This window comes from Sylvia atricapilla, chromosome 3, assembly GCF_009819655.1.
Source record: "Sylvia atricapilla isolate bSylAtr1 chromosome 3, bSylAtr1.pri, whole genome shotgun sequence".
Lineage (NCBI taxonomy): Eukaryota > Metazoa > Chordata > Aves > Passeriformes > Sylviidae > Sylvia > Sylvia atricapilla.
The window spans coordinates 97,417,585-97,440,296 of NC_089142.1; the positions used below are offsets into that span (position 1 = coordinate 97,417,585).

At 39.4% G+C, this 22,712-nt stretch overlaps 1 protein-coding gene across 7 annotated transcripts in view; it reads right to left on the reverse strand.

Moving 5' to 3' along the window:
* The window catches only part of CDC42BPA (CDC42 binding protein kinase alpha), a 186,436-nt gene extending 163,988 nt beyond the window's left edge, over positions 1 to 22,448 (reverse strand). For all 7 annotated transcript variants that reach the window (XM_066316304.1, XM_066316311.1, XM_066316309.1 and 4 more), the window contains exons 1-2: positions 21,967 to 22,448; positions 21,011 to 21,236 (exon numbers count right to left, since the gene is read on the reverse strand). In XM_066316304.1, the coding sequence (XP_066172401.1) occupies positions 21,011 to 21,206 (196 nt within the window). In that variant the 5' untranslated portion in view covers positions 21,207 to 21,236; positions 21,967 to 22,448. The remainder of the gene's footprint in view (positions 1 to 21,010; positions 21,237 to 21,966) is intronic.
* Positions 22,449 to 22,712: the final 264 nt, after the last annotated feature.

The window sequence follows — 22,712 nt, forward strand, 5'->3', positions numbered from 1 at the left end:
GGGAGCAGACCATGATGAGCCCTTTCTAATATATACAATAAATAGAAGAGAATTGAAATAAAGGCTTTGCCATACTGCATTGTAAATACATGCATCCATCACAATATGAAAACAGGATTTTTGAAAGAAAGCCCAGCCATTTGGTGTCTTTATTGACCTTACATTAGCATTAGCCTTGATTTAGAAAATAAGGTCAGTGGGCAGGCACTTCGGTTTCCTTTACATTAAGCTCATCAAACATCATACCACCACCAAAAAACCCCACTCTTTTCTCTCTTTGGAAATAGCCATTCATTCAATATTATCTATTGATGCTGTGGGCCAGGCTTCCAAAAGCAAAGACATCCATTAAAATGAACCCAAGTGAGTGAAACCTAAAACATTTAATTACTTCCTATCTGGACCCCCACCATCAAATTCCACTTGGCTGCAATCTGTTTATGGAAAGCTGTGCCTCCAGCAGCCCATTTGCAATGCAAGAGTAACTCCAGAAACCAAATTAAGCATGGCCATGCATTCCTGAAAAGGAAACTGATTAGGAACATGGAGCATTTGGAGCTAAATTTCACCACGATGGAATAGCTTTTCTGAACTAAAAATAATATATCTTTTTTAGCGTTCCAACATCTTCCTCCAGTTTTTTATCCACCATGCAATTTCCAATACCAAAATATATTCATAAATTACCCAGATTTTAATTCTTTACAGAATTTTTGAATGCAATCCTTCAAAAATAATGAAACAAGAAAACACATAAAAATGCCCAGCTGACAGTCTGCCTTAAATGTATATCTGTATTTTAAGAGGGAAAATTCCATTTTACCTGAATGAACTGCAGATCAGCAGCCATTACTATATAAAGTCTCACTTAATAACATCTATTTTTCACATCTAAGTACTTCATTTTTATATTGGACCATGCTTTGTTCTCACATAACTATTCATCTATCTGTACATGCCCAAAAGATTTCTAAAAAAACTAATAAAAAATCAATTTCTTCAACTGTTTCATTAGAAAGTGGCTACATGTGACAGAAAAGCCATCTGTCTTTTGTTAGAACAGCTAGAAAACAGCAATTTATCTTAGAAACAATTTTAAAATGTTCCATTTAGTTAAGACAGCTTCCATGATACTGCAGTCATATCTGAGCATGCAGAGTGACTTGTAAATAGTATTAATCAGGCAATGATTCAGTACTTGTTAAACCCAGAAGTTCAATATAAGTCTAGTGAAGTAACTGCCTTTTGCATATAGACATGAGCTAGAATAACTTCCATCCAAAAAACACACATCACCTCTTCTCTGCCACATGGCAATTGACATTTCCACTGTTTTTCAAAAACTTTGCATCTTAAGAATTTGAAATACTCAGATTTCATAGGTGCTCCTTAAAACAATATTTTGTTTATAAAATATCAACAGGGACACAATAACCGCATCACTTTGTTACAACTGCATGAGATCAACAGTAAAGATAGCACAGAAGAAAGGCTGCAATTTGCCCTTACTTCAGGTGAAGTCAAAAATGAGGTCAATACCTCACACAGCTCATGGATAACAAAGCAAAATATGATTAGGAAGATTTTGCTTTGTTCTTAAGAACAGAAATTTTCAACTTGAAACATTCTTTTCAGTACAAGATTTACTGTTTCCCCACAAATGAAAATCAGTTAGGAAATTCACAATAGTTACAAACACTGACTTCATCTGCACACATCAGAATATGACATGGACCATCCTCAAAGGGATATGCTAAGACATTTGAACCATTTCAGCTTTCTTTTGGATTCTGTCCCTGTTCCACTTCTCATATATTTACCAGAAACGAGCCTATAGTCAGAAAAAAACCCAAAACCCATAACCAAAATATAGTCTAAATATCTTCACTCAGGGTGGTAAGCATGGGTGTATTTGTAGGTTAGATCCTTCTCACAGAACTAAGGAGGCAGCAACAATGCACAACATTTCTTACAAACCTCTGCTTAAAAGGTGATTTTTGTGCAGATTAAAATAACTTAAACAGCTCTGATGCACAATACAGGCTTAGTTGTTCCATATGCATCTTGTTTAAATCCCCCATAACCTGGGGTACAGAGGCCATGACCTGGCCTCTCACAGTTTTTCCTGAGCATCACTTACTGGTTACTCCACAAACCCACTGGTTATAAAGATTCTTTGTGCCTCCAAGTCTATCAACAGAGAAAGGTAAGACAGAGATCCAGGTTAAACTCTTAAGTTTATGGCTACACATTATATTTTACATAAATTCTCCAAAGTCCATCACATACAACAGTTCTGAGACTAAGGAAGTCTCAGAACTCCTGAGAAGCACTTATCAACTACCACCTGCATTCTGCAGCTAAAGATGGAGACAGTAATTAGCAGGAATACTGTTAGAATCAAACACGGGGACTGACACTGCCACAAAACACTGCAGAAATAAAATATAAGGCTGTGCCAATTCCTTTCCATATTTGATAACCTTGATATGAAAAAACTAGCCCCTCAAAATTCGAAGACCATCATTAAGAATTGTAGACCATTTCCCTGTGACCCTGCCAATCTACTGTCTGACTAAATGGAAGTACTGCTTTTTCAGGTTCCAGACTACTATTAACAAAGTAGCCAGAAAATACAAGCAGAAAAATCATATTTATTTGCCCATAAAACCTGTCTTGAGTTTCCCTGCTTACATCTGCTACATGATTTGCATAATTTTGCACAAATTAGCCAAGTCCAGTCACCTTTTTGCCACCTCTATAATTACACCATAACCAGCTATACTTCCCCAGGGACAGCACCACTTCCACACTGAATACAAACAGAATGCCAGGAACTTCAGCGTGGATGATGGAGTATGCAACACTAGCATTAAGGCTCTATCTTTTTTTAATGTGCTTAAAAGCAAGTTTTTACCCAAAGAGATCTCAAATTTGGGTGGGGATGTACAAGCTTCCAAGCTTAGGGTCTGAAAAAGACAACAGTATTGACTCATCAGGGGCAAAGGAAACTTCAGCTAACACACAGTGCTGATGAAGAGTGACATGGGAACACTGTCAAAAGCATAATCTGTATCCTGTTTGTTTCCTTTCTCCAAAGAGCATGGAGGTAAGGATTAAGGACTTGGACATTATTAAAGGTATTCTCTCAGTTACCTCTGTTAAAGGCTTTATTTCTCTATTCAGCACTGTATGAATTTGAGCAGGTGTACCAGGGCTAGAAGTGCATCCACCAAGACAGAAAAAAAAGGGCTCAAAATGCCCATATCTATGTCTAAAGGAAAGATCTTCCTAAATCATACACAAAGCACAATGACAGTGGTGCACCTTTAAATATATGATTAACTGAAAAGCAGCTTGCTTTGTTTTTTGTTCTGTAGCAGTTAGATTTTAAAAGGGGAAAGAATAAAAAGGAAAACTTTGGATTTTGGAAAGACAAACTGCTGCTTCTTAATTTAACATTTGGAAAAGTATGTTCCTAGTACAAAGCTGACCACAGGAGAAAGAAAACATAGTGCTCTTTTCCCAAAAATGGTGAAGCAGAAACAATACAGAATGTCCTTTATCTCGGAGCCTGGATGCTGTGGTCTAGCCACAAGTGACTGGAACTGGAATTGAAACACTGCCTTCCTTCCCTACTGGCTGAGGTACACTTAAACACTGAAACATGATGCAGCTGTAGTGTGTCCCTGCAATAACCCCTTCCTCAAATGAACAAGGGAAAAAATACTTGGAACTGTGGCTTTAGAGTCACCTTTGGGTGTTCAAGCCACAACAGCATCAACCCCAAACCTTATATGAGGCAAACTGACAGGTGCACCACACAAAAGTTGAACTGTGCTCCCATAAAGGCTGGGAAAGCACATGCCAGAAATCCTCTAATTCAGGCAGACAGGATCCCTCTCTGGATGCCTTTAAATACATTTACACACTCTCACTGAATCTACAGGAATCCTGAACATGTGCTCTAAAGCGCTCTTACTTCTTTAACACACAGACAATCTTATTTTAAGCATAGCACGCCCCCTCCTTAGCTTTCTACAAACCATAGTGACACTGAGACGAAGCCAAAGGCAACTTGTCACCACTTCTTTTATATAGATTTTTCCCTTTCCACGTCTACCAGTAGCTCCATGACACCCCACTTTAATTCAGAAAAATCCTACTCATCTCTTCCAAAACAGAAGTTGTCTTCCAAAATAGTATCAGCTATGTTCAGACCAACTACAGCTGCAAAAATAAACGAAGTAAATATACATGCCTTGTAATGTGCAATTAACAGAATATTCTGTTAGAAACAGAACAAAAAGACAATCTGTTGGAATGAAACTGGCATTGGACCAGTGTCAAAGAAAAAAAAAAAAAAAAAAACCAAAAAAACCCAAAACAACCAGAATGGGCTAAGAGATCAATGCTGAAGGAGATGAAAGTTTGGGCTGGTGACAGACAAATGATGACAGTCTGCAACTCTTCCAATATTCAGGTAAGATATATTCAGGTGGTTCCTGAAAACAGTCCATCTTTTTTATTGTGCAACAAGTCTTGTGACTTCTCAAAAACTGTTAAACGTATCCTATATGGCAAGAATACTGCCTTTCAAAACAACCCTTGAGGAGCAGTCATCTTATGGCCTTTAAAAGAACAGGAACTGGCACATGATAAATTAAGGGCAAAATAAGTCATCCAATATTAGCTGGTAATTTTAGAAATCCATATACGAACTTTATAGAGCACATAGCATTACACAGAGCTTTAGAGTTTAAAGCAGAGCTCCAACTGATTTCAGTGACAGCTGAGAGTTCTCAGTATCTCTTCATATCAAACCACAGGAAGTCAACCAACTGATGCATATGGTGAGGAATGCACAATACCGGCTACATGCAAAGTATGTGGTTAATATCCAGCATTATATGAAAAAAAGAAGCAAAACAACAAAACAATTCTGTAGCAGCCAGCAAGAAAATAAAATTCTCCATGGCATCATTCAATTCCCTTGTGAAAAAAACCCCAAACATTTTCCTTTCTAGCAAACCACAAATTCATCCACTAAGTAACAGCTTACTTTGACAGCTTAGTCCCCAACAAAAAAATGACTTAAGTTTCCAGAGACCTACTGTCCTATGGGATATGCAGAACAGGTCAAAGAGGGAAACAAGCAGGGAAAACAACATCATACAGCTATTTTGGCTAAAACTGTAAAACATACTCACATAATCCTTTGTTTCAGGCTTGGAGGAATTCTCTGAGCTTTCAAGCAAACCCAGAATTAGCTCAAGCACTACGCAGCCAGGTTACTTTACAGGTACACAAAGAACACAACGTCAATTTCATCATAACAGCAACACTGCCATTCCATGCTCCGTTCTCACACCATTAAAATCTGGTGTTGCAGGGCTGGGAAAGAGACAAATAAAAATCTCCTGTCCACTCAGCAAGGTACAGTTACACAATACATCTTGTTCACTTCTTAAGTCAGTTCTGCTGCAACTGCAGACATAATTCACCCAACAATCAGTTCACTCCCTGAAGGCGTGCAGATGTCAAACTGTGGAGCTGCACTGTAAATCTTTATCACTGAAATAGCACAAAAAATGCTCAACATCCAGTGAGTGTGGAAGGATTCAAAACCTCAACAGATACAAAATCAAAAAGCAGAACATAGTCATTACGTAGGCCTTGCATTTCCAAATGACTAGTAGGACTGGCCTCTGGTCTTAACAGAGATGCCTGAGATCAAGACATCTGCCAGACAGTGGGGACGCTCTCATGTATGACTCCTCAAATTCAGAAATTTGAATCAAGGAGAAACAGTATCTCAGGCAAAACAGCTCAAAGATAATCCTTGTACATTGCCCAACTCATATTGAATGTACAACACACTTGGAATAATTCTGAGAGTTAGATAAGCAAGATTTGGTCCCACCTGTCCTATCATCAAGTTGAAACCACTCAAAAGTAAAATACGTATCTCAGGGGAGCAGAGGCTTTAAAGTTCATGGTTAGGTCAGGATGAAATCTTACATTTTAAGGATGAGTCAGAACTCTCAGCAAGCATGGGAAGGCAGCTCTGAAACTATCATTTATTTGTTCTGTGCTTGTCCAGGCACTAAGCAGAGGCCAGTGCCCTCAACACGACCAGAAGGTCAGTGCTCTGCAGAACCACTGCAATGGCAACACATCAACATCTCTTTTCATGGTAAAGCTTCCTTCCTGAAGCTACCAGGCTTGAAAGAAAAAGGAAAGAAAAATAATCACGTTGATTTTCCTTGTGTTTGTCTTTCTCCCAACAATTGTAAGCAACATTAAAAAAAATAATGCATTACTTCAAGTTTCAAATCCTAACTACTCCTCTCAGCTAATAAGCTCCAAAATTATGCCCCATATGCAGTTAATGAAATCACAAGAAAGACACATGCCTCTTCCTTTCCAGTGCAATCATCTGCAGAAACATTTTTGAGGAACTAAACCAACCCACAGGAAAATTATTATCATGCCTGGTGCAGAAAAGTACCTTAAAACAAAGATACTGACTGTACTAACTAAGTCTTGGAGATTTTTGTGTGTGGCCATTCAGTCACAGTCACCAGTTAAAGGCAGAACCAAGAGGGGAACAGCATTCAAAGGGAGGAGTAAAGGAATTACTCTCCATTTAATCTGCAGTTCACCTACTACAGTACTGAGCTCACAAAATGGAAGTGACTTACTATACTAACCTACATAAAAGAAAGCTGCCTCTGTTACATGGAATTAAAAAGTGAGGGGGAAAAAAGACTCAAGAACCTCCAGGAGAACATTAAATTCTTCTCTGCAGTTTGGGATTTAACTCAAGAAATCACCAATATAAGTAACTTGCTCTATATTCTTCTTTAATATAGTTCAGAGAAGCAGAGACATTCATCAGCAGAAACATATAATGAATAAAAACATTCAGCAGGAGGTAGAATAACTACATTATTTGCAAGCAGGAAAACCACAAATGAGCTATTGCAACTTTCCAGAACAAATACTGATGTAGGATCTGGTTTTGCACTAGCTTGCACTTCATTCAGATATCACAGTTCCATACAAATAAACAAAACAAAACAAATTTTAAGGCCCACTACTAGTCTCTCTTTGATTTTACAAAGGTGTGAATGACCGACCATTATTTCAAATGTCATGTGGTCAGGCTGAAGTCTAATATTTCGTTAATAGTTTTTTTTTCAAGACAGCTCCCTTTAAACAATAAAAGAATTCATTAGAAGTTACTATTTTCTATCCATGTGCTAATGAAGCCAAAACTGGACTAAAACCCCAAATTCCACTGTCCACAGACTAGTAAGGAAACAAACTCATTTTAGTAAGCCTACCACCAGAGCACCAATTCATTGGTGACCTTCCACACCCACAAAAGAAAGGAGGCAAGTTTCTAAAGTCCTGTGGTACCACATCAAGAATAAGAACCCCAAATCCCTGGCATTTAGGAATATTAAATGTGCAACAGCAGAGCAGGGGAATAGTTATTCCTTCCCCTTGTCCAAAAGTATGCACAAGAGCTGGCTATGGCAGAAGGCCATGGAAGTCTAACTCCAACCCTTGCCATACTTTCTCTGAAGAACTCTGAGAGACTCAATGCCAGCTCTGATTCCTCTGTTCTTGGTACATCATAAATAGCTACCTTGGGACACTGGAAGAACTTTTGCATTTGAACCTGGCAGAGCAAAAAGAAATTACAGCAATTCATACAAAATGTTTTTGTGCAAAGTAAATGCAAACTATAATGAGGCAGCAAAAACACTCAGAAATACCCTCATTAAACAAACTGCCCCATAAATAACTTCTGATGTAAAGCATTATGTGCTACGTGAATTACACTGTGCCTCAGAAAGAGTTGCTATCTGCAAAGTAATAGCTCATGTATAGATCTTGAATTTTTCTTTTGCAGTACTATATAAAAAAGAAAAATTCCACATTTCTCTTCTGGTATGTCATGACTAAGTTGCTGTAAAAACAGACTGACCACTAACCAACCTCTGGGCACCCTACAGAATGTGCGCAGAAGTTCTTAAGCAGTAAACACCAAAACGAAGTTAACAAAATATGCAGAGTATCCGTTCTTGAAGAAAGCTGACTTCTACCTAGCACAGTTGCTTTAAAATCAGTTCCTCACAGGGCATATCCGAGTGCCAGTGGAAACAGGCAGGAAGCAGATACTCAGACGCACCAGGCAGAAAAAAAGGAGGGGTAGGAAGGGGGAATTTCCTGATCCACACGAGTGACAGTATTATGAAACTGCCTACCTATACTGTCTTTTTCATCTTAACTGATGATTAAGTAGAAGGTTTTAAGAGAACCCTCCTCAACCTTCAATTAAACTTTTTTGAGCAATACCTATGCAGATACAGCTTTCCAGGAGGTAATTCCCAGCATTAGTTTAAGATAATAATCAAAGAGTTTCTGGTTATCTCGGTTGACAACATGTCTGACTTCCTGAAAGCATATGAAGTTTTACAGGTTAAGTTTTTAGTGATCTGAATTTTGCAGCCTGACAGTTACTTGCTCCAACACCACGACCATCAGTATTCTTCCAAGTCCACTCAAGCTAAATCCTAACATGCAGCAGGAGACAATGCAAACCTATTCCACAAATAGGAAATATGAGACAAGTTTTAAATGTATGCATTTCAATTTATGTAAGACATGACACTCCAGGAAAACTTCTCTGAAATGCCAGTGGCAGGCATATCACGGGGCTGCAGGAAGGACTTTGAAAAGGTGAGGTACTAACAAACCACTGTATGAGTTGCAAGATTAATTTTTATGGAGGTCCAAGTTCAACACACACAAACAGTTGCTCAAAACACAATTCTGGCAAGCATCCACCTGACCACTGCAGAAAAGAGCACTTCCCTTCTGAGAAATAAAACAATTGCCACTGCTTCAAGTTGTACAATGCTGAAGGTACAGGAGAGGGAGGAAAGAGGACATCACAGCAACAAGATCACAGAAATAAGATTATAAAGGCTACCCAAACAGCAGACTGAAAATTTAAGCAAATAAATAAAGCCCTTAAAGACACAGAAGTTACAAACCACCCACACCTTCAGGATTTCCACAACAAACATTTCAAAAAACTTTGAAGAAAAAAATTAAATTGGAAGGAACACAAATATAAACCTAGATCCTAGAAACTGTTCTTCCACTGAATTTTTAAATCACCTTCACAACACACAGCTATGGCTCCATTTCTTTGCAGAGATATTTCATATGCTAATGACCATGTACTTTTCTCAAACAGGTTTTCAAGGCAATATACGCAAGTACCCAATATTACTGTAAATTATCTTCTCACCAGGAAAGTAATTGAAAGGAAAAAAGTATATTTACAACCCGCACAACCAGGAAATAAACACATATTTTAAAAGCATACTATAAAAAAAGTGAAGCAAAATGAAGAAAATATTCTCTCTTGACATCTAGAAAAAGCTAAAGTAATTGAAGTATAGTTTTAAATACTTAACCAGTTAATGCCCTCAGATCGTTTGGCTTCCTTTAGAAGCTCAGCAGCAAATATGAACTGCTATAGTATCATGAGGGCATCAGTGAATTACCATCATGCTTATCTTCATTAAGTGAGCACAAAATTAGGCTTAGAGATGCCTTCTTCTTTCTACCAGACAGACAAAACAATTTTGGCTCATAGCTATTAAAGTCAATGCCTCCCATGTGATGAATCTATCTCCATTCAGATGTCTAAACTTTCTCAAATCTTGACACACCACCTGGGAAATGGCCTTTCAGTGGAGAGGCTGCTTTTCTCTCAAAAAGAAAAAAGTACCAAGGAAAATAGCACCTAGGTCTTTAAGTGCCTGGCATAGAAAAATATGGTTTGAGACAGACACTAAGGCAAAGAGAGAGAAGAGAATCTGGGCTTATTTGTCAAGGCTTATGTTTAAACTGTGAGTCTGAAAATGTCACCAAGCAGCACATTTACAGACTTCAACTACTCATGTCTGAGAAAAATTCTCTGAGAAGGGCCATCAGGTAGTAGCAGCAATGCAGCTCTTCTGCACTGTGTTTTACAAACACACACACACAAAGACCCCAAACCTCTGTGTAAGTTATTATGCTGAATTCAAACATGCAGTTTGACCCTGCTTCTCTTGAAGGCAATGAAAATTCTGCCCCAAGCTTTTAGGATGGTGAGGTGGGGTCTGTGTGTGTGTGGGGGGGTATTATTAACAACAATGATACCAAGAAGAAATCCCTGTAGCTTTGCCAAAATTACTTAATTTACCATCTTCCACCTCCTGCAAACTTCCTCTGATGTCTCCCATACGAAATGGATTTGTACCCCTGATGCTGGAACCATGCTAAGAACGACCTTTACACCCTGTCACTGTAAGAGTGATTTCACATGCCAGGGACAGAACACAGAGAGCTGGAGAAGGTCTGTCCGAGAAAAACTGAAAATCTAAAGTAAAAGCAGCAACAAATGACAGCCTAACGTTAACAAAAGTGCCACACAAATCTAGCAGTCATCAAGTTTTCTTTACTGCTTTAAGAATCAGTGGGATAAGATCAAAACTTCTAAAAAAAATACTTGTCCCAAACACATGAATTAATTTGGTCCAACCTCATCTGACCGTGACATATTAGAAAAAATTGTTTCCTTTAGTTGGAGGAAAAAAAAAAAAAAAAAAAAGAAATCCCCAAAAGATGGAAACCCTCTCTGAAGTGAAGGAAACAAGACAAGAAACTTTATTTTAGAGACAGAATTATATATGATTAATGCCTAAGTCTTAAAGTGTAAAATTTCATTTTGCTGATCATTACCTGTCATCAGCAAGAATTACCAATAAACACTCCACTTCCTAATTAAGGTAGATGGAGAAAAAAAATCACAAGGTCACATGAAATGAAATTATTCAAGTTTTGAATAATCATACGACACTTTGATGCAAACAGAAGATCTTAGTGCCACAAATTCAGCCTGGTTAAGAGCTGAATGCATTGATGCCTTAGAACTAATCAATGGCCAGCAACATCTCAGGTAGAAACTTTTGTAATTTTAACTATGATCATACACATGGTTAAATACATTTACTGACAACATGAACTACCTGACCAAGATAAAGCAAAACCTCTTTAGACAGGTTTGCTTTCTCATCAAGAAAATGTAACGGTGAAATTAAAACAAATTTTTAAGTACTAATATCAAGACTTTACTGGATGAGACTCCCTCCTATTGCTAGTGCCAAGGACCACAAAGTGAATGTAATACTGTCAGTAAGTAATACAAATTCCATTAAATGATCTTAGCTTTGGAGAAGAATGTAAAAAATTCAAGAAGAGTATAGCTAGACAGCAAGTCATCAGCTCCTTCCTCCTGCTGCACACTTTTGTTCTTTCCCAGAAAGTTTAAGCACTAGGCTACTACTGATAAAATCAGATTACATCTTTGCTAAATCACCCAGGAAGAGACATTTTCAGGAGTCACCATCAGCTCCTGCGGCACATACTCAGCAGTGTAACTGCACAGATACTCTGTAACTGCAGTAGCTAAGAAGCTACACCACCAAAAGCAACAGGTTCCCAGATCATCTTCTCTGAAGTCAGTGTTACCCAAGGATAAAGTGAACAAAAAAATCCCACATTAATGAAATAATACACACTAGCTGTGGTAATACACCTTGTATACAATTTTTTCTTGGTAATCTTAACTCTAAATAGTGTTTGCATTTTCAGAGTGTAAATCATTATCAATGGAGGTAGTAAGTCATCCCTTATCTTCAGAAAAACCAGTAACATATAAGGGCATAGACAGCACATTTTTTAGCCAGCCTACACAGATCCAGAAAAACCCATCTGACTAATTTAATTTCAAGAGTTAAATTATGACTTTTATATAGATGCAGAAATTTAGAAGTACATATTTTGTTACCCAGAAGTGGCTGCTAGCTGTGATGGTGAAAATAGTGAATATTGGAGGTAGAATGACATAACAGCAAAATGATCATGGTTTTCTCTACAAATTTCTGTTTGCATAGGAAGCAGTTCCTATAATTTCCTCTAACATATCCGTTGAGAGAGAAAACAAGTCTCTTTTGTGTCAGTCCCTATCAAAATTATAAAAGGAACTTTTTAAATAATCACAAAATAGTACATCATGTGTTTTCTAAAAGTTGGGGGAAATAGAAAGAAACTATTCCAAGTGTGTTAACATAAGAATCCTTGTCTTTCAGTTACAAAGTATACAAGGAAAACAGTGTAAAGACACTGAGTGATACCATGCCAAATACCACAGAACACACAAGACCAACACTTTCTTTTTGCAAGGAATTACCATCATCAAAATCAAACAGTTAGGTTGAAGATCCTTCTTCATGATTAGAAACTTTCTCATAGCAGAAGGAAAAGTTTTGGATACTGTTACAGAGGAAAAAAAAAAAAAATGAGGCTCACTGAATTTCTACACCAAATACCTAAGAGAAGACCTCAAAATTTGTTTCAAATTTGTAGCTCCCATGTATGCTAGAGAGAATATGAGAGGCAACCAGCCTGGAGCATAGGAGCTGTAGTAGATGAAGCCATAGAAGTCTGGGCTGTCACAATCCTAGCCTCTTTCTTTTATATAAACAGCACTACAGTATCTTCACAGAACCACACTGACAGATGTCACCGTGCTTTTGCAGGTTGGTTGCTAACTGGATCGTGTCCCTCTGCCCACACAAGCACCAGCAAAACAAAGATCAGCAGATTTAGCCACCTTTAAGACATTGTCAGCCCCCACCCAAGATAAAACCAGTGAGTTGCAATCAAAATGTGACTTCTATTTCCTCCTCCTCCTCCTGTTACTATGTGTCCTGCAAAACATTCAGACAACACAGCGCTTTATTTACAAAAGGCAGCGTGGTAAAGGTGAAAGAACTTTAATGAGCAAGAGCAGGAAATACCTTGGGACTGTGATGTCTCCATTGCACGAACGACATTCTCTTAAACCACTGGGCAGACAAAAGTAATTGTTACCCTTCCTGTCACTTTTTTCTATTTTAGTTTCAGGTACTAAAATGACAAAGCTATACTCTCACTTAAGTTTCATCCTTAAGTTGTGAAAGAGATCACAACTTCTTACTCACAGCCAGAACAAACAGGCTCCAGTTCCACAAAAGCTAACAAGGCAAAATGATTAGCACTAGTAAATAAATTGATCTAATAAGAAATGTACAGGGTGTTTACAGGAAAACACTGTACAGATGCATGTGTGGGTAAGACCTGTGGGTATTTTTCACACAGGTGACAACTTTTTGCTACTACTCTCCACAAACAATCTCTATATTATGAATCAGTACAAGAAAATCATGAAAGCTTGGGATGACTAGGGAAAAACATAGAAAAAATACCAAACCAAATCCAGAATCTAAGATTCTCACCATGGGAAGACCATGGGTACCCACATCATATTAGAAACACAAACTGAGATTTAGATGGGATGAAAAGCAACAGAATGGAAACAAGGAAGAAGTGCACGAGGTCTCAGCTGAGAAGGTAAGTTGCTTTGGAGTAGCACTATGGAAAACCACAGAGGAAGGAAAAGAGGAAGGACTCAGAAATAGAGACCTGTGGGCCCTCCACCACATTGTCCTCCAAGCCTCAAACTGATACTGAAAGGAAACTGAACAAAAGACCAAAGAAGCACTGCTGTTCTAATCCCACAACATTCGAAGGAAATGCAATTACTGTTATTAACATCTACAAATGCTTTTTCCTCTCCCACTTGGAACGGCACACTAAATTCACTTTTTATCTCTACAAAAAAACTAGTGTACATTTCCACTAAATGGAAGTGTTTGCTGAACAAAACACATTTTTTCCCTCAAAATAGCCTACAAAAATACCACAGTCCATAACATCTTACAAGGTCCCCACAAAAAGCTTTTCAAAAGGTTGCCAAGAGAAGGTGCACTAAGTAGCTGATCCCTAAGAATAGAAGAAATCTGCAATATTGTGTAACAAAACTAATTGAAATCAAACTGGAAGTCTGGATACAGATGAGGAAGAATTATGAAACACAAAGTCATAGGAGTCTGGATATACCTCATGTGGATTTTATCCATGGTGACCACTAGTAAACCTAATTAGGCTGTATTACTAGAAATAAAGCAAACTGACCTCTCTGAATAGAAGATTTTTGCAGTTATTATGAAGTCTAATGTCATGTTTAAACTATTTGAAATAAAAATCTTGTCATTAACAAAAGATTGCACATGACTGACCTAAATCACTTGCATTTTTTAAAGATTTTGGCCCACATTAGTGGCATTCCCGAGCTTAGTGAGGATTTTAGAAAAATAACGTGTTGAGGTAAGTTAGAACAAAATATTCCAGCTGTTTAGCCAGAAAAAGAAAATCAAATTAAACAAGTACAAATGCTTATGGAAGGAATGCTTGTTTTGCCAAAAGATAAAACTTCAAGAGTCTAGAAACTGACCTTTTCTTTCAATCCTGCCTCAGCTATCCACTGTAGCTTTTTTAGTCAGGTTTTAGAGCTTGGCAGCAGGATCTAATTGCTTCTGGAAGTTTTCTGCACAAATGGAGACTGTAAATTTTTTACAGGATAAAAGCAATTAGGGATGCTAAGAATAGGTTAATATTTTTCAAAGATACATCCAGGATAATTTATAACAGTTCACTTTCAGAAAATAATATGGGGAAAATGATTTCCAGGATAGCAGCCTACACCCACTTTGTATCTCGAAATCCTGTATTTGCAATTTATTCATAAGAAAATTTCAAAACAACACTGGTCTTTCCAGCCACAGGTATGACTCAGTAGTAAAATTACTGTTATTTGTTGCTGCTATTCAGGATTCAAACACTGATCTATGACTGTAAGGCAGAGCTTAAAAAAGAACAGTAGCTTCTACCTGTCTTTGCGAAAATAGATATATAGACATTCTAAGAATTGAACTATATTGGACCAATTAAGCTCATTGCTTTTGGAGCACAATATCCATACTTTAGTGAACTGTGATATAATAATATGCTGCAGGTTATAAAAAAACGTCAGTAAAGTCCAGGAGAGAAGAGCCAAAAGACAAGGAAGGAGTTTAATCAGGCGCATACACACAGAGCCTCCTATCCCACACAGAGGTTAAAAATTCAAACACACCTTCAGCAGTACATTTTACAGTTATGATCTTACCATAAAAAAAAACCCTACCGGATGAACCCTTAAACATGATATGTCCCAGTAACTGGGAATTTATTGTGTTGTCATGAGGTTTATAATGCCCACTGAGCAGACTAACTCATATAATTGTATTTCTCCATTTGTCCCCATTAGATCAAAGCATGCGAGGAATTTCTGTACAGAATAAAGGCATTTTTAAAATTCCTGGAAACTAAGTATTAGTTAGCTTTCTATCTAAGCAAGCCACACTCCTTTGCAACAAACAGGACATTACTGACAGAAGTCAGTCAACCTGAAGACACACACCCCAAATATGCTCCAAAATAAGGAGTACTTCCAAACTTCCCCCGCCCAACAGAACAAAAACAGCCAAAAAGACCACCCTTTAAACTTATTTCTACTTAAAATTAAGGGTTAAAAAATAAAACAAAACAAACAGTGTAATGAAAATGTGCAAAGAAATAAACATGCTACAGTGGATTAATGCCTCACTCTACTGGAAACTAATCAAAAACAAGCAGAATTAACTGGATGGTCTCACAGCTCATTTGATCACATCAGAACTGTTGATAAACTTACAGCAATTAGTTTACTGTGTTCAAGGAAAGAATCAAAACTGAAATATATGTGGGGGGAAAATCACAATTTAAAAGGTATAGACCTTAAACACAGAGCTACCTAACACTACACGGGCAACCATTCTTCTATGTATTTCCCTGCAAGTACTGTTTCCTTCTTTTTCAAGTAATTTGGTCTAGAACTGCATCTGTATAAAAGATGTTTACACCATATTCTTAAACATAGAGATTTGAAGGTCGTTTCTATTTGAGAGCACTGAAGAACCTTCTTCTTTCGCTCTAATCAATAAAAACCATTTAATTGTTGGCTGCAGCTGTGTAACAGAAACAACAGATTACAAAAATAAGCAGTAAAGTGTTACCGTAAACAGTGTCAGAAATGTATGTGTCAAGAATGCCACAATGCCTTCTACATTGATGGAGCCCCAGCAGCTCCCATGGCTCAGCTGCGAGCAACGAAACAACTCACACTTGAAATTAGGAATATGCCTAAGCACATTAAATGGCCTTGACAAGCAAGATGCTCATTCTTTCCCAGAAAGAACTTAATAACTGGTTTTGCTTATGTCACACCAGGAGGTATTCAAATTTTTCTGACCAGAATAAAAAGAAGTTGATACCTTTTAGAATGCAATTAGGAAAAGAAAAATATTTCTAATGGGTTGCTAAGTAGTGAGCACCAAAGTCTACTTTAAAAAACAACCAAAACAACAAAAACTTGGAAAAGTTTATTACTGAGTCTTTTACTGTCTGCTAAGAATAGAACCTAAATGAACATTTCTTTTTCAACAATCTGTTTTAAAAACAAAATATAAGCAACTCACAGCTGAAAATGACTGTGATTTTGTTTAGAATCTATCTAGCAATAAATAAGAAAGAAGAGGTGCAGAAGCCTAGAGGCAAGGTTTTGTTTTCTTTTGTGACCAATATGCAAAACCAAACCTAGCTCAAAAAGAGGCTTAGCATTTTTCTCAAGAAAAAGCATGAGAGAGAACAGCAGAAGGATACCACAGACCTCTCCACAACTCTGCCTTGAAAAATTGGTTGTATGCTGATAGAACCATTTTCAATATCCAGAAAGATGCTGCACAACTGAATAACAGAAGTATGAGACCAATGATGAGAGTCTAGTGTTTGACCATATCAGCACTGCACAAACACCCCACATTTCAGTTCTACTAAAGATGAAATGAGAACAATTTAATCCATCTTCCAAAGCTTTCTTTGGCAGGAAAAACCAACCAAGCAACCAAAACCCAACAAAAATAAAACAAAAACAACAACAAACTGAACAAAACCAACCAAACAAAAAGTTTACTAAAGGCTAGTTTACATTTTTCCAACAAAAGCACAGATTTAATCAAGTCACTGACCTCACCAGAATTGGTGTATTATTGGTGCCCTCCATCTTCCCTTGCTTCATCCACACACTTTCAGGTTTATTCTACTACTCTTTCAAGATATCCCATATAACATTGTTCATAGTTTCTTTTTAAAAGCAATTCAAATTGGAGCCATTAGAAAGAAAGTTTTCCCAGAACCAAAACATCCCCAAAAGCTTATTTTTATCACTATAGCTCTCTTTCAAGTTCACCTTATCAGCCTTTGTTACCTCCCTTACACTCTTGCGTCAGCATGGCAACTCACACACAAGTAGAAAAGAAAAAGCAAAGTGCTTGGAATTCTCAACAGCTTTTTCTGGTAAGCTCCAGTTGCTATAATTAGACAAGTCCTTTTCTAAATCACAAATACAACTATCAATAGAGATAAAAATGAAAACTAGCATCGAATACGTAGAACAAACCAAATCTAAATGTTCCAGTTTCTTCCTGTTATCTCAAAGTGTGCCCTGATTTAACCCTCAGAACACAAACACAATGGCTGTTTCCATGGCTGTGTTAGCATATAAGATACTTATGTAACATAAAAAACAAAATCAAGACATCTTATTAACAAGGCACAAAACTAATACTGTATAAGCATAGGGAAAGCAATTGTGTTTTCATTTAAAGCCAAAGATGGGATTTTAGAAGCAAAGCAGCTTCTGAATCATACAAAAGCTAACATGACACTTCCAACCAGTCTAACGTCATTTCAAGCATCAAAGAAGACTGAAATCCTGCAAAAATTTAAAACTCAGCTTCACATTCTAGAGACCTTACTTTCTCCACTTGCTGAGTTAAACTTGCAGTATCAAATAAAAAATAAGAACAATTAGTTCAGATCTCAATAGTTTTACCCTGATTCATTTTTAAGTAAGTTATAGTTCTAGATTACAAGTTCATAAAGTAGTCCTAAAAGATCTAAGTACTAGAACATGAAGCTTCTTAGTTCTCCTAAATATAGCAGCAGTCACATGGCTGTCATTAAGCTCTTCCATGGTAGAATACCTCCTAAACCTTTCCCCCAAAAAATCAGATTGTGATTCAGTCTTACATGAAATACAGCAGATAACATCTCAGACCAGAACAGTCTGTATAAAAATACACACCCACAAATGCAACCTCAGCTCAAACCCTCCATAAAACCAAACAGTAACACCTCAAAACTACACTGCTGAAAAGCAAAAAAAAATTATTTGCTGCTCAACAGGAATCTGTGATCACTGAACAGCTGTTTATTAGCTTTTTCTTAAAATTAACAGACCATATAAATAAATCTTACTTGCTTCTAAGAAGCATACTTTATTTTAAAAAAAGGCAGTTTAAGATGACAATCAGTTCTCAGGAGTAAATTTGTACTCTGCATTTTGTAAACACACAAACATACCAGTTCATACCAGTTCCCTGACCAGTTCCAATACATTCAGATTGCACTCTACATAGTAATCAAGCAAACCTGTGGATGTTTGGCAGAAACTCACAAAATGCCAGCATCCAACTGACATCCACCAGTAGATATACCAGGCCCCAAGTTTTATTCCACTGATGGGAAAAATAAATTAATACATACTGGTTTATATGGTACATTCAAAACCAAGAGCGCTTCCCATGCAGCAACTTTCAGAACTCCCTGGTGTAAAATTTGTGCTATTTTTCCTGCTGTTCAAATAGAGAAGCTGAAAAAACCGAGCTGAAAGTACTTCAACACTGAGTCCTTCAGAGAGGTGTGGGCAGAGTCCATGATTTCTGGCTGCACGCCTTCCACTTCTGCCACTACTCAGCACATCTCTGACTCTGAAACCACATATAACCTCTTTCTAATCAACCACTTGCACTGTTTCTCCTTCTGGGGAGGGAGATAGGAGAGGTTGTGATTATCAAAGCACAGGGTACCCTCAGTAACTCCACTGCACCAGAGCACTGGAGGGTACCCGACCTCTCCAAGAGCCTGATTCTGCCAACTCCTGATCCCAAGAGGAATGCCAGAGACCAGCAGTTTCACTAGGAAGGCTGGCCCTCAGAGGAGAGACACTCCTGGGAGTGTTTGCAGGATAAAGACATCATTCACACAGGCACTTCCACCAGCAGGAAACAAGCAACCACTGGCTCTTCCACATCACCTCACAAACCCTCCTGAAAAAGCTCCCAGGGCAGAAGCCTGGACAGCAGAGCTGGGAGCAGACAGAGGAGCACAGCAACTCAGCCCTGGAAACGGGAGCAACTGGTCTTCTCTGAAGCCTAAGAGTCCTGCTACGGCACAGCTGGAGCACGAGAGTGGAAAAATAGCAGGAAAAATAGGCCAGCAAGAAACCTTATTCCAGTCCAGCCTTTCCAAAACAGTGTATTATTTCCATCAGCAGACAGGAAAGCTTATTACAAAAATATTCAGGTACTGTCAAGAGCCTTGCAATGATGCATTTACCTATCAAACAACCACCAGTGAATGCACCAGCACCCAATACAATGGGTCCTAAACACCTTGTTGCTCTGATCATCTAGATATGGTTAACTTGGTTATTATTATTATTACTTACAGGGTATCAGCTGGCTAGATGCACTGCAGACTACACTAAGTTCCTGCATAGAAAATACCCTTGGAGCCATCATATTTTCCCAGTCTTTCACAGCTTCTGTATGCCAGTGACAGTTTGAGAGGCAAGATTCTTCAGAAGTACTTTTAATTACTATTTCCTCCTTAGCTAGAATGCATTAATTATAGCCTGTTCCTCCAGATAATAAGAAAACAAAAAACAGTGCAATATGAACACTACAAGAAGCTTAATTACTGAGTCAGATGTCCTTTAGATGTCAGTATGACTACAGAGAGGAGCAGGAAAATAAAACACACACATATCAGCCTCAAGTTGTTAGATCAGTTATCAAAACAATGTCTTTCCTCAGCGACTTCATTTTGAAGAGCTCAAACACCTAATTAATCAAATGCCTGTTACGAATTTCAAAAATATGCTTTTTTTAATAAAGGAGGTCTGCTGATGTATTTATTACAAAGCAAATGTGGTAAATGGTTCTGTATGCAAAAGCAGAAGTGCAGTATGACTTTGAAGTTTGAAGCTCAGATAGAGTAACCATTCTCATCAAGGTTCTTGTGTCCGACTCCATCTCCTGGTTTACATCCGAGTTTAGGAGGAGGAAGAAAGAGAATTAAAAAGAAAAAAAAAAATCGAGTCAACCAGTTCTGTGACAACTTAAGAAGAACTGGCACAATATCATTCACCTGCTTTCCTTTAAAAATCTACTAATACCCTATCTCCCACAAAATAAAAAGTCTGCCAAGGACACACAGACTTTCATTCTACTTTTCAACTTTGATTTTCCTGATGAAAAAACCAATCTACTTAAGTCAGCAACAATTTTGCATTAAAGAACCGAATGTCATCTTCTCCATCTTCACAGATGTTTCAAACCCTTTTCATTTCAGAAAGCTGAAGGATTTTCTTTATTCTAAAGGAGTATGGCTTCAACTGCAGAAGCAAATCAGAGGATTGTGCACTGATATTTTTCCAGGCATCAGAGAATTTATCCCTCACCATTCCGTATTGCCAGTAACTTTAGGATATAAAACTCAACAGCTGGGCCTGAAGACAAACAAATATGCTTCGAATACAAGAGCCTGATCCATGTCAAAAAAGAATAAAAAATATGAAGCATGTTTTACATGCATACCTCAAAGACAAAAAAACCAACAGAGATTTCTTTTTAACACCACCACCAGGTTTAAATACAGTGAAACTGATAACACTTCCCAGTAAAACACTGAGTTATAAACAATCCCCTCTCACACATAAATAACAGAGACATTATACAAAGCAGACAGGAACATGGACGGATGTACACAAAATAAACACATTCAAACTTACCCCACTCCAGATACTCAAGGATGTTCTTCTCTCTTCTCAGAGGGGAATTATTACATTCATCATAAAGGCAGATGAGTATATCCAGCAAGGTTTCCACACTGAAGCATTGCCCATTAGTCTGTGTTGGCCCATCCAAAATAAACTGCTCCAACTGCTTCAAACGCACTTCTCCAGACATGGTTGTTTCAGTTTGCATTGGGGGTTTCTTTTTTAATGATTATTATTACTTTGTCAGAAAAACAACAACAACAACAACAAAAAAAACTTTTGAGGGTTTTGTCGTTTAAAAAGAAGTCAACAGTATTTTTAACAAGTGTCAAACTGTGGCAGTCCTTAATTGCCAGCCCACCTCGGTGATCCCAGCCTGAAACTAAACCCTTGGAGTTTCAGACACACACATACAGTGTGGATATCTGTGTATGCATGTCATTTAAGAGAAGAAAATAGTTATCCTAAAAAAAAGAAAAATTAACAGCCATAGTAAGAAGCGGGGCAAAAACATATATGGGCATTCCTGATGCTTTAACAATAATAATTGCACTCGAATTCAACTGAGACTGCCTGACACCGATTTCACCGCGCGTGCACGGGCACACGCACTTATATACTTAAGAAGGTCTTCTCCTTCATTCCCAATGCAGATCATGCAGCGCGATCCTGCGAGGAGCCCCGCCGCAGCACCACGGGCTAACAGCCCCTCCGGTTCCGCTTCCCAGGACGGCCGGGAAGGGAAAAACAGATGTATTTAGGTATTTACATAAGCGAAAGGCAGCAGAAGGGAGGGCGCCCAGCGGCAGGAGCGAGGCAGGGATGAGGGGCCGCGCAGCCCCGCCGCCCCCCGCCGCCCCCCGGGCCCGGCAGCGCCTCAGCGGCCAGCGCGGGGTGGGGCGCAGCCCCCCCTCCTCAGGGCGCAGCCACGTCCTGCCCCGGGCAGCCTTTCCCTTCCTCCTCCTTACCGAGTCTCCTTTTAAGGCTTTTCAGTGATTCAAAAAAACTAAAGTCTTCATTGTCGCCCCCTTCTCCTCCGCTGCGCCAAGGGGCGGCGGGCGGGACGCGCGCCCCGACACACCGGCAAAAGCGCTCCGAGCCCTGTCAAATCCTTCCCATGGCTGCGGCGGCGGCTGCTGCTGCTGCGGAGACGGCGCCCTCCTCCTCCTCCTCGTCCTCCACCCGGTGCGCGTCCTGGGGCGGAGGGAAAGCGCCGGCGTCTCCGCTCCGGCCGCACGCTGCGGGCCGGGAGGCCCCGACGACGGCGACGGCGGCGGCGGCTTCACTCCCGGCGGCGCGATGGTGTCCCGGCTTCGCCCCCCCGGGCAAAGGGCATCCTCGGGCGGTGCGTGTGCGGGGTGTGTGTGTGTGTGTGTGCGTGCGCGGGGCGGCGGGGAGGGGTAGCGGCGGCGCCCTCCCTCCCCGGCTCGCTCCCTCCCTCCGCTTCCGCGCCCTCCTCTCCCCGCCGCTCCCTCCTTCCCTCCCTCCCCCCGCGGTCACACGCGGCAGCCGCCGCCAAGCGCGCAGCAGCCCAACATGGCGGCCGCGGCGGGGGGAGCCGCCGCCGAGCGCCGCCGCAGCGCGGGGAGCCGAGCCCGGGCCGCCGCTACTGATGGGATTGAGGGGAGGAGGGGATGCTGCAGCAGGGAATGCAGGGATACGGGCGGACCCAGGGATACGGCGGGGACAGAGGGCGGGAGTGGCGCGGCCGCCG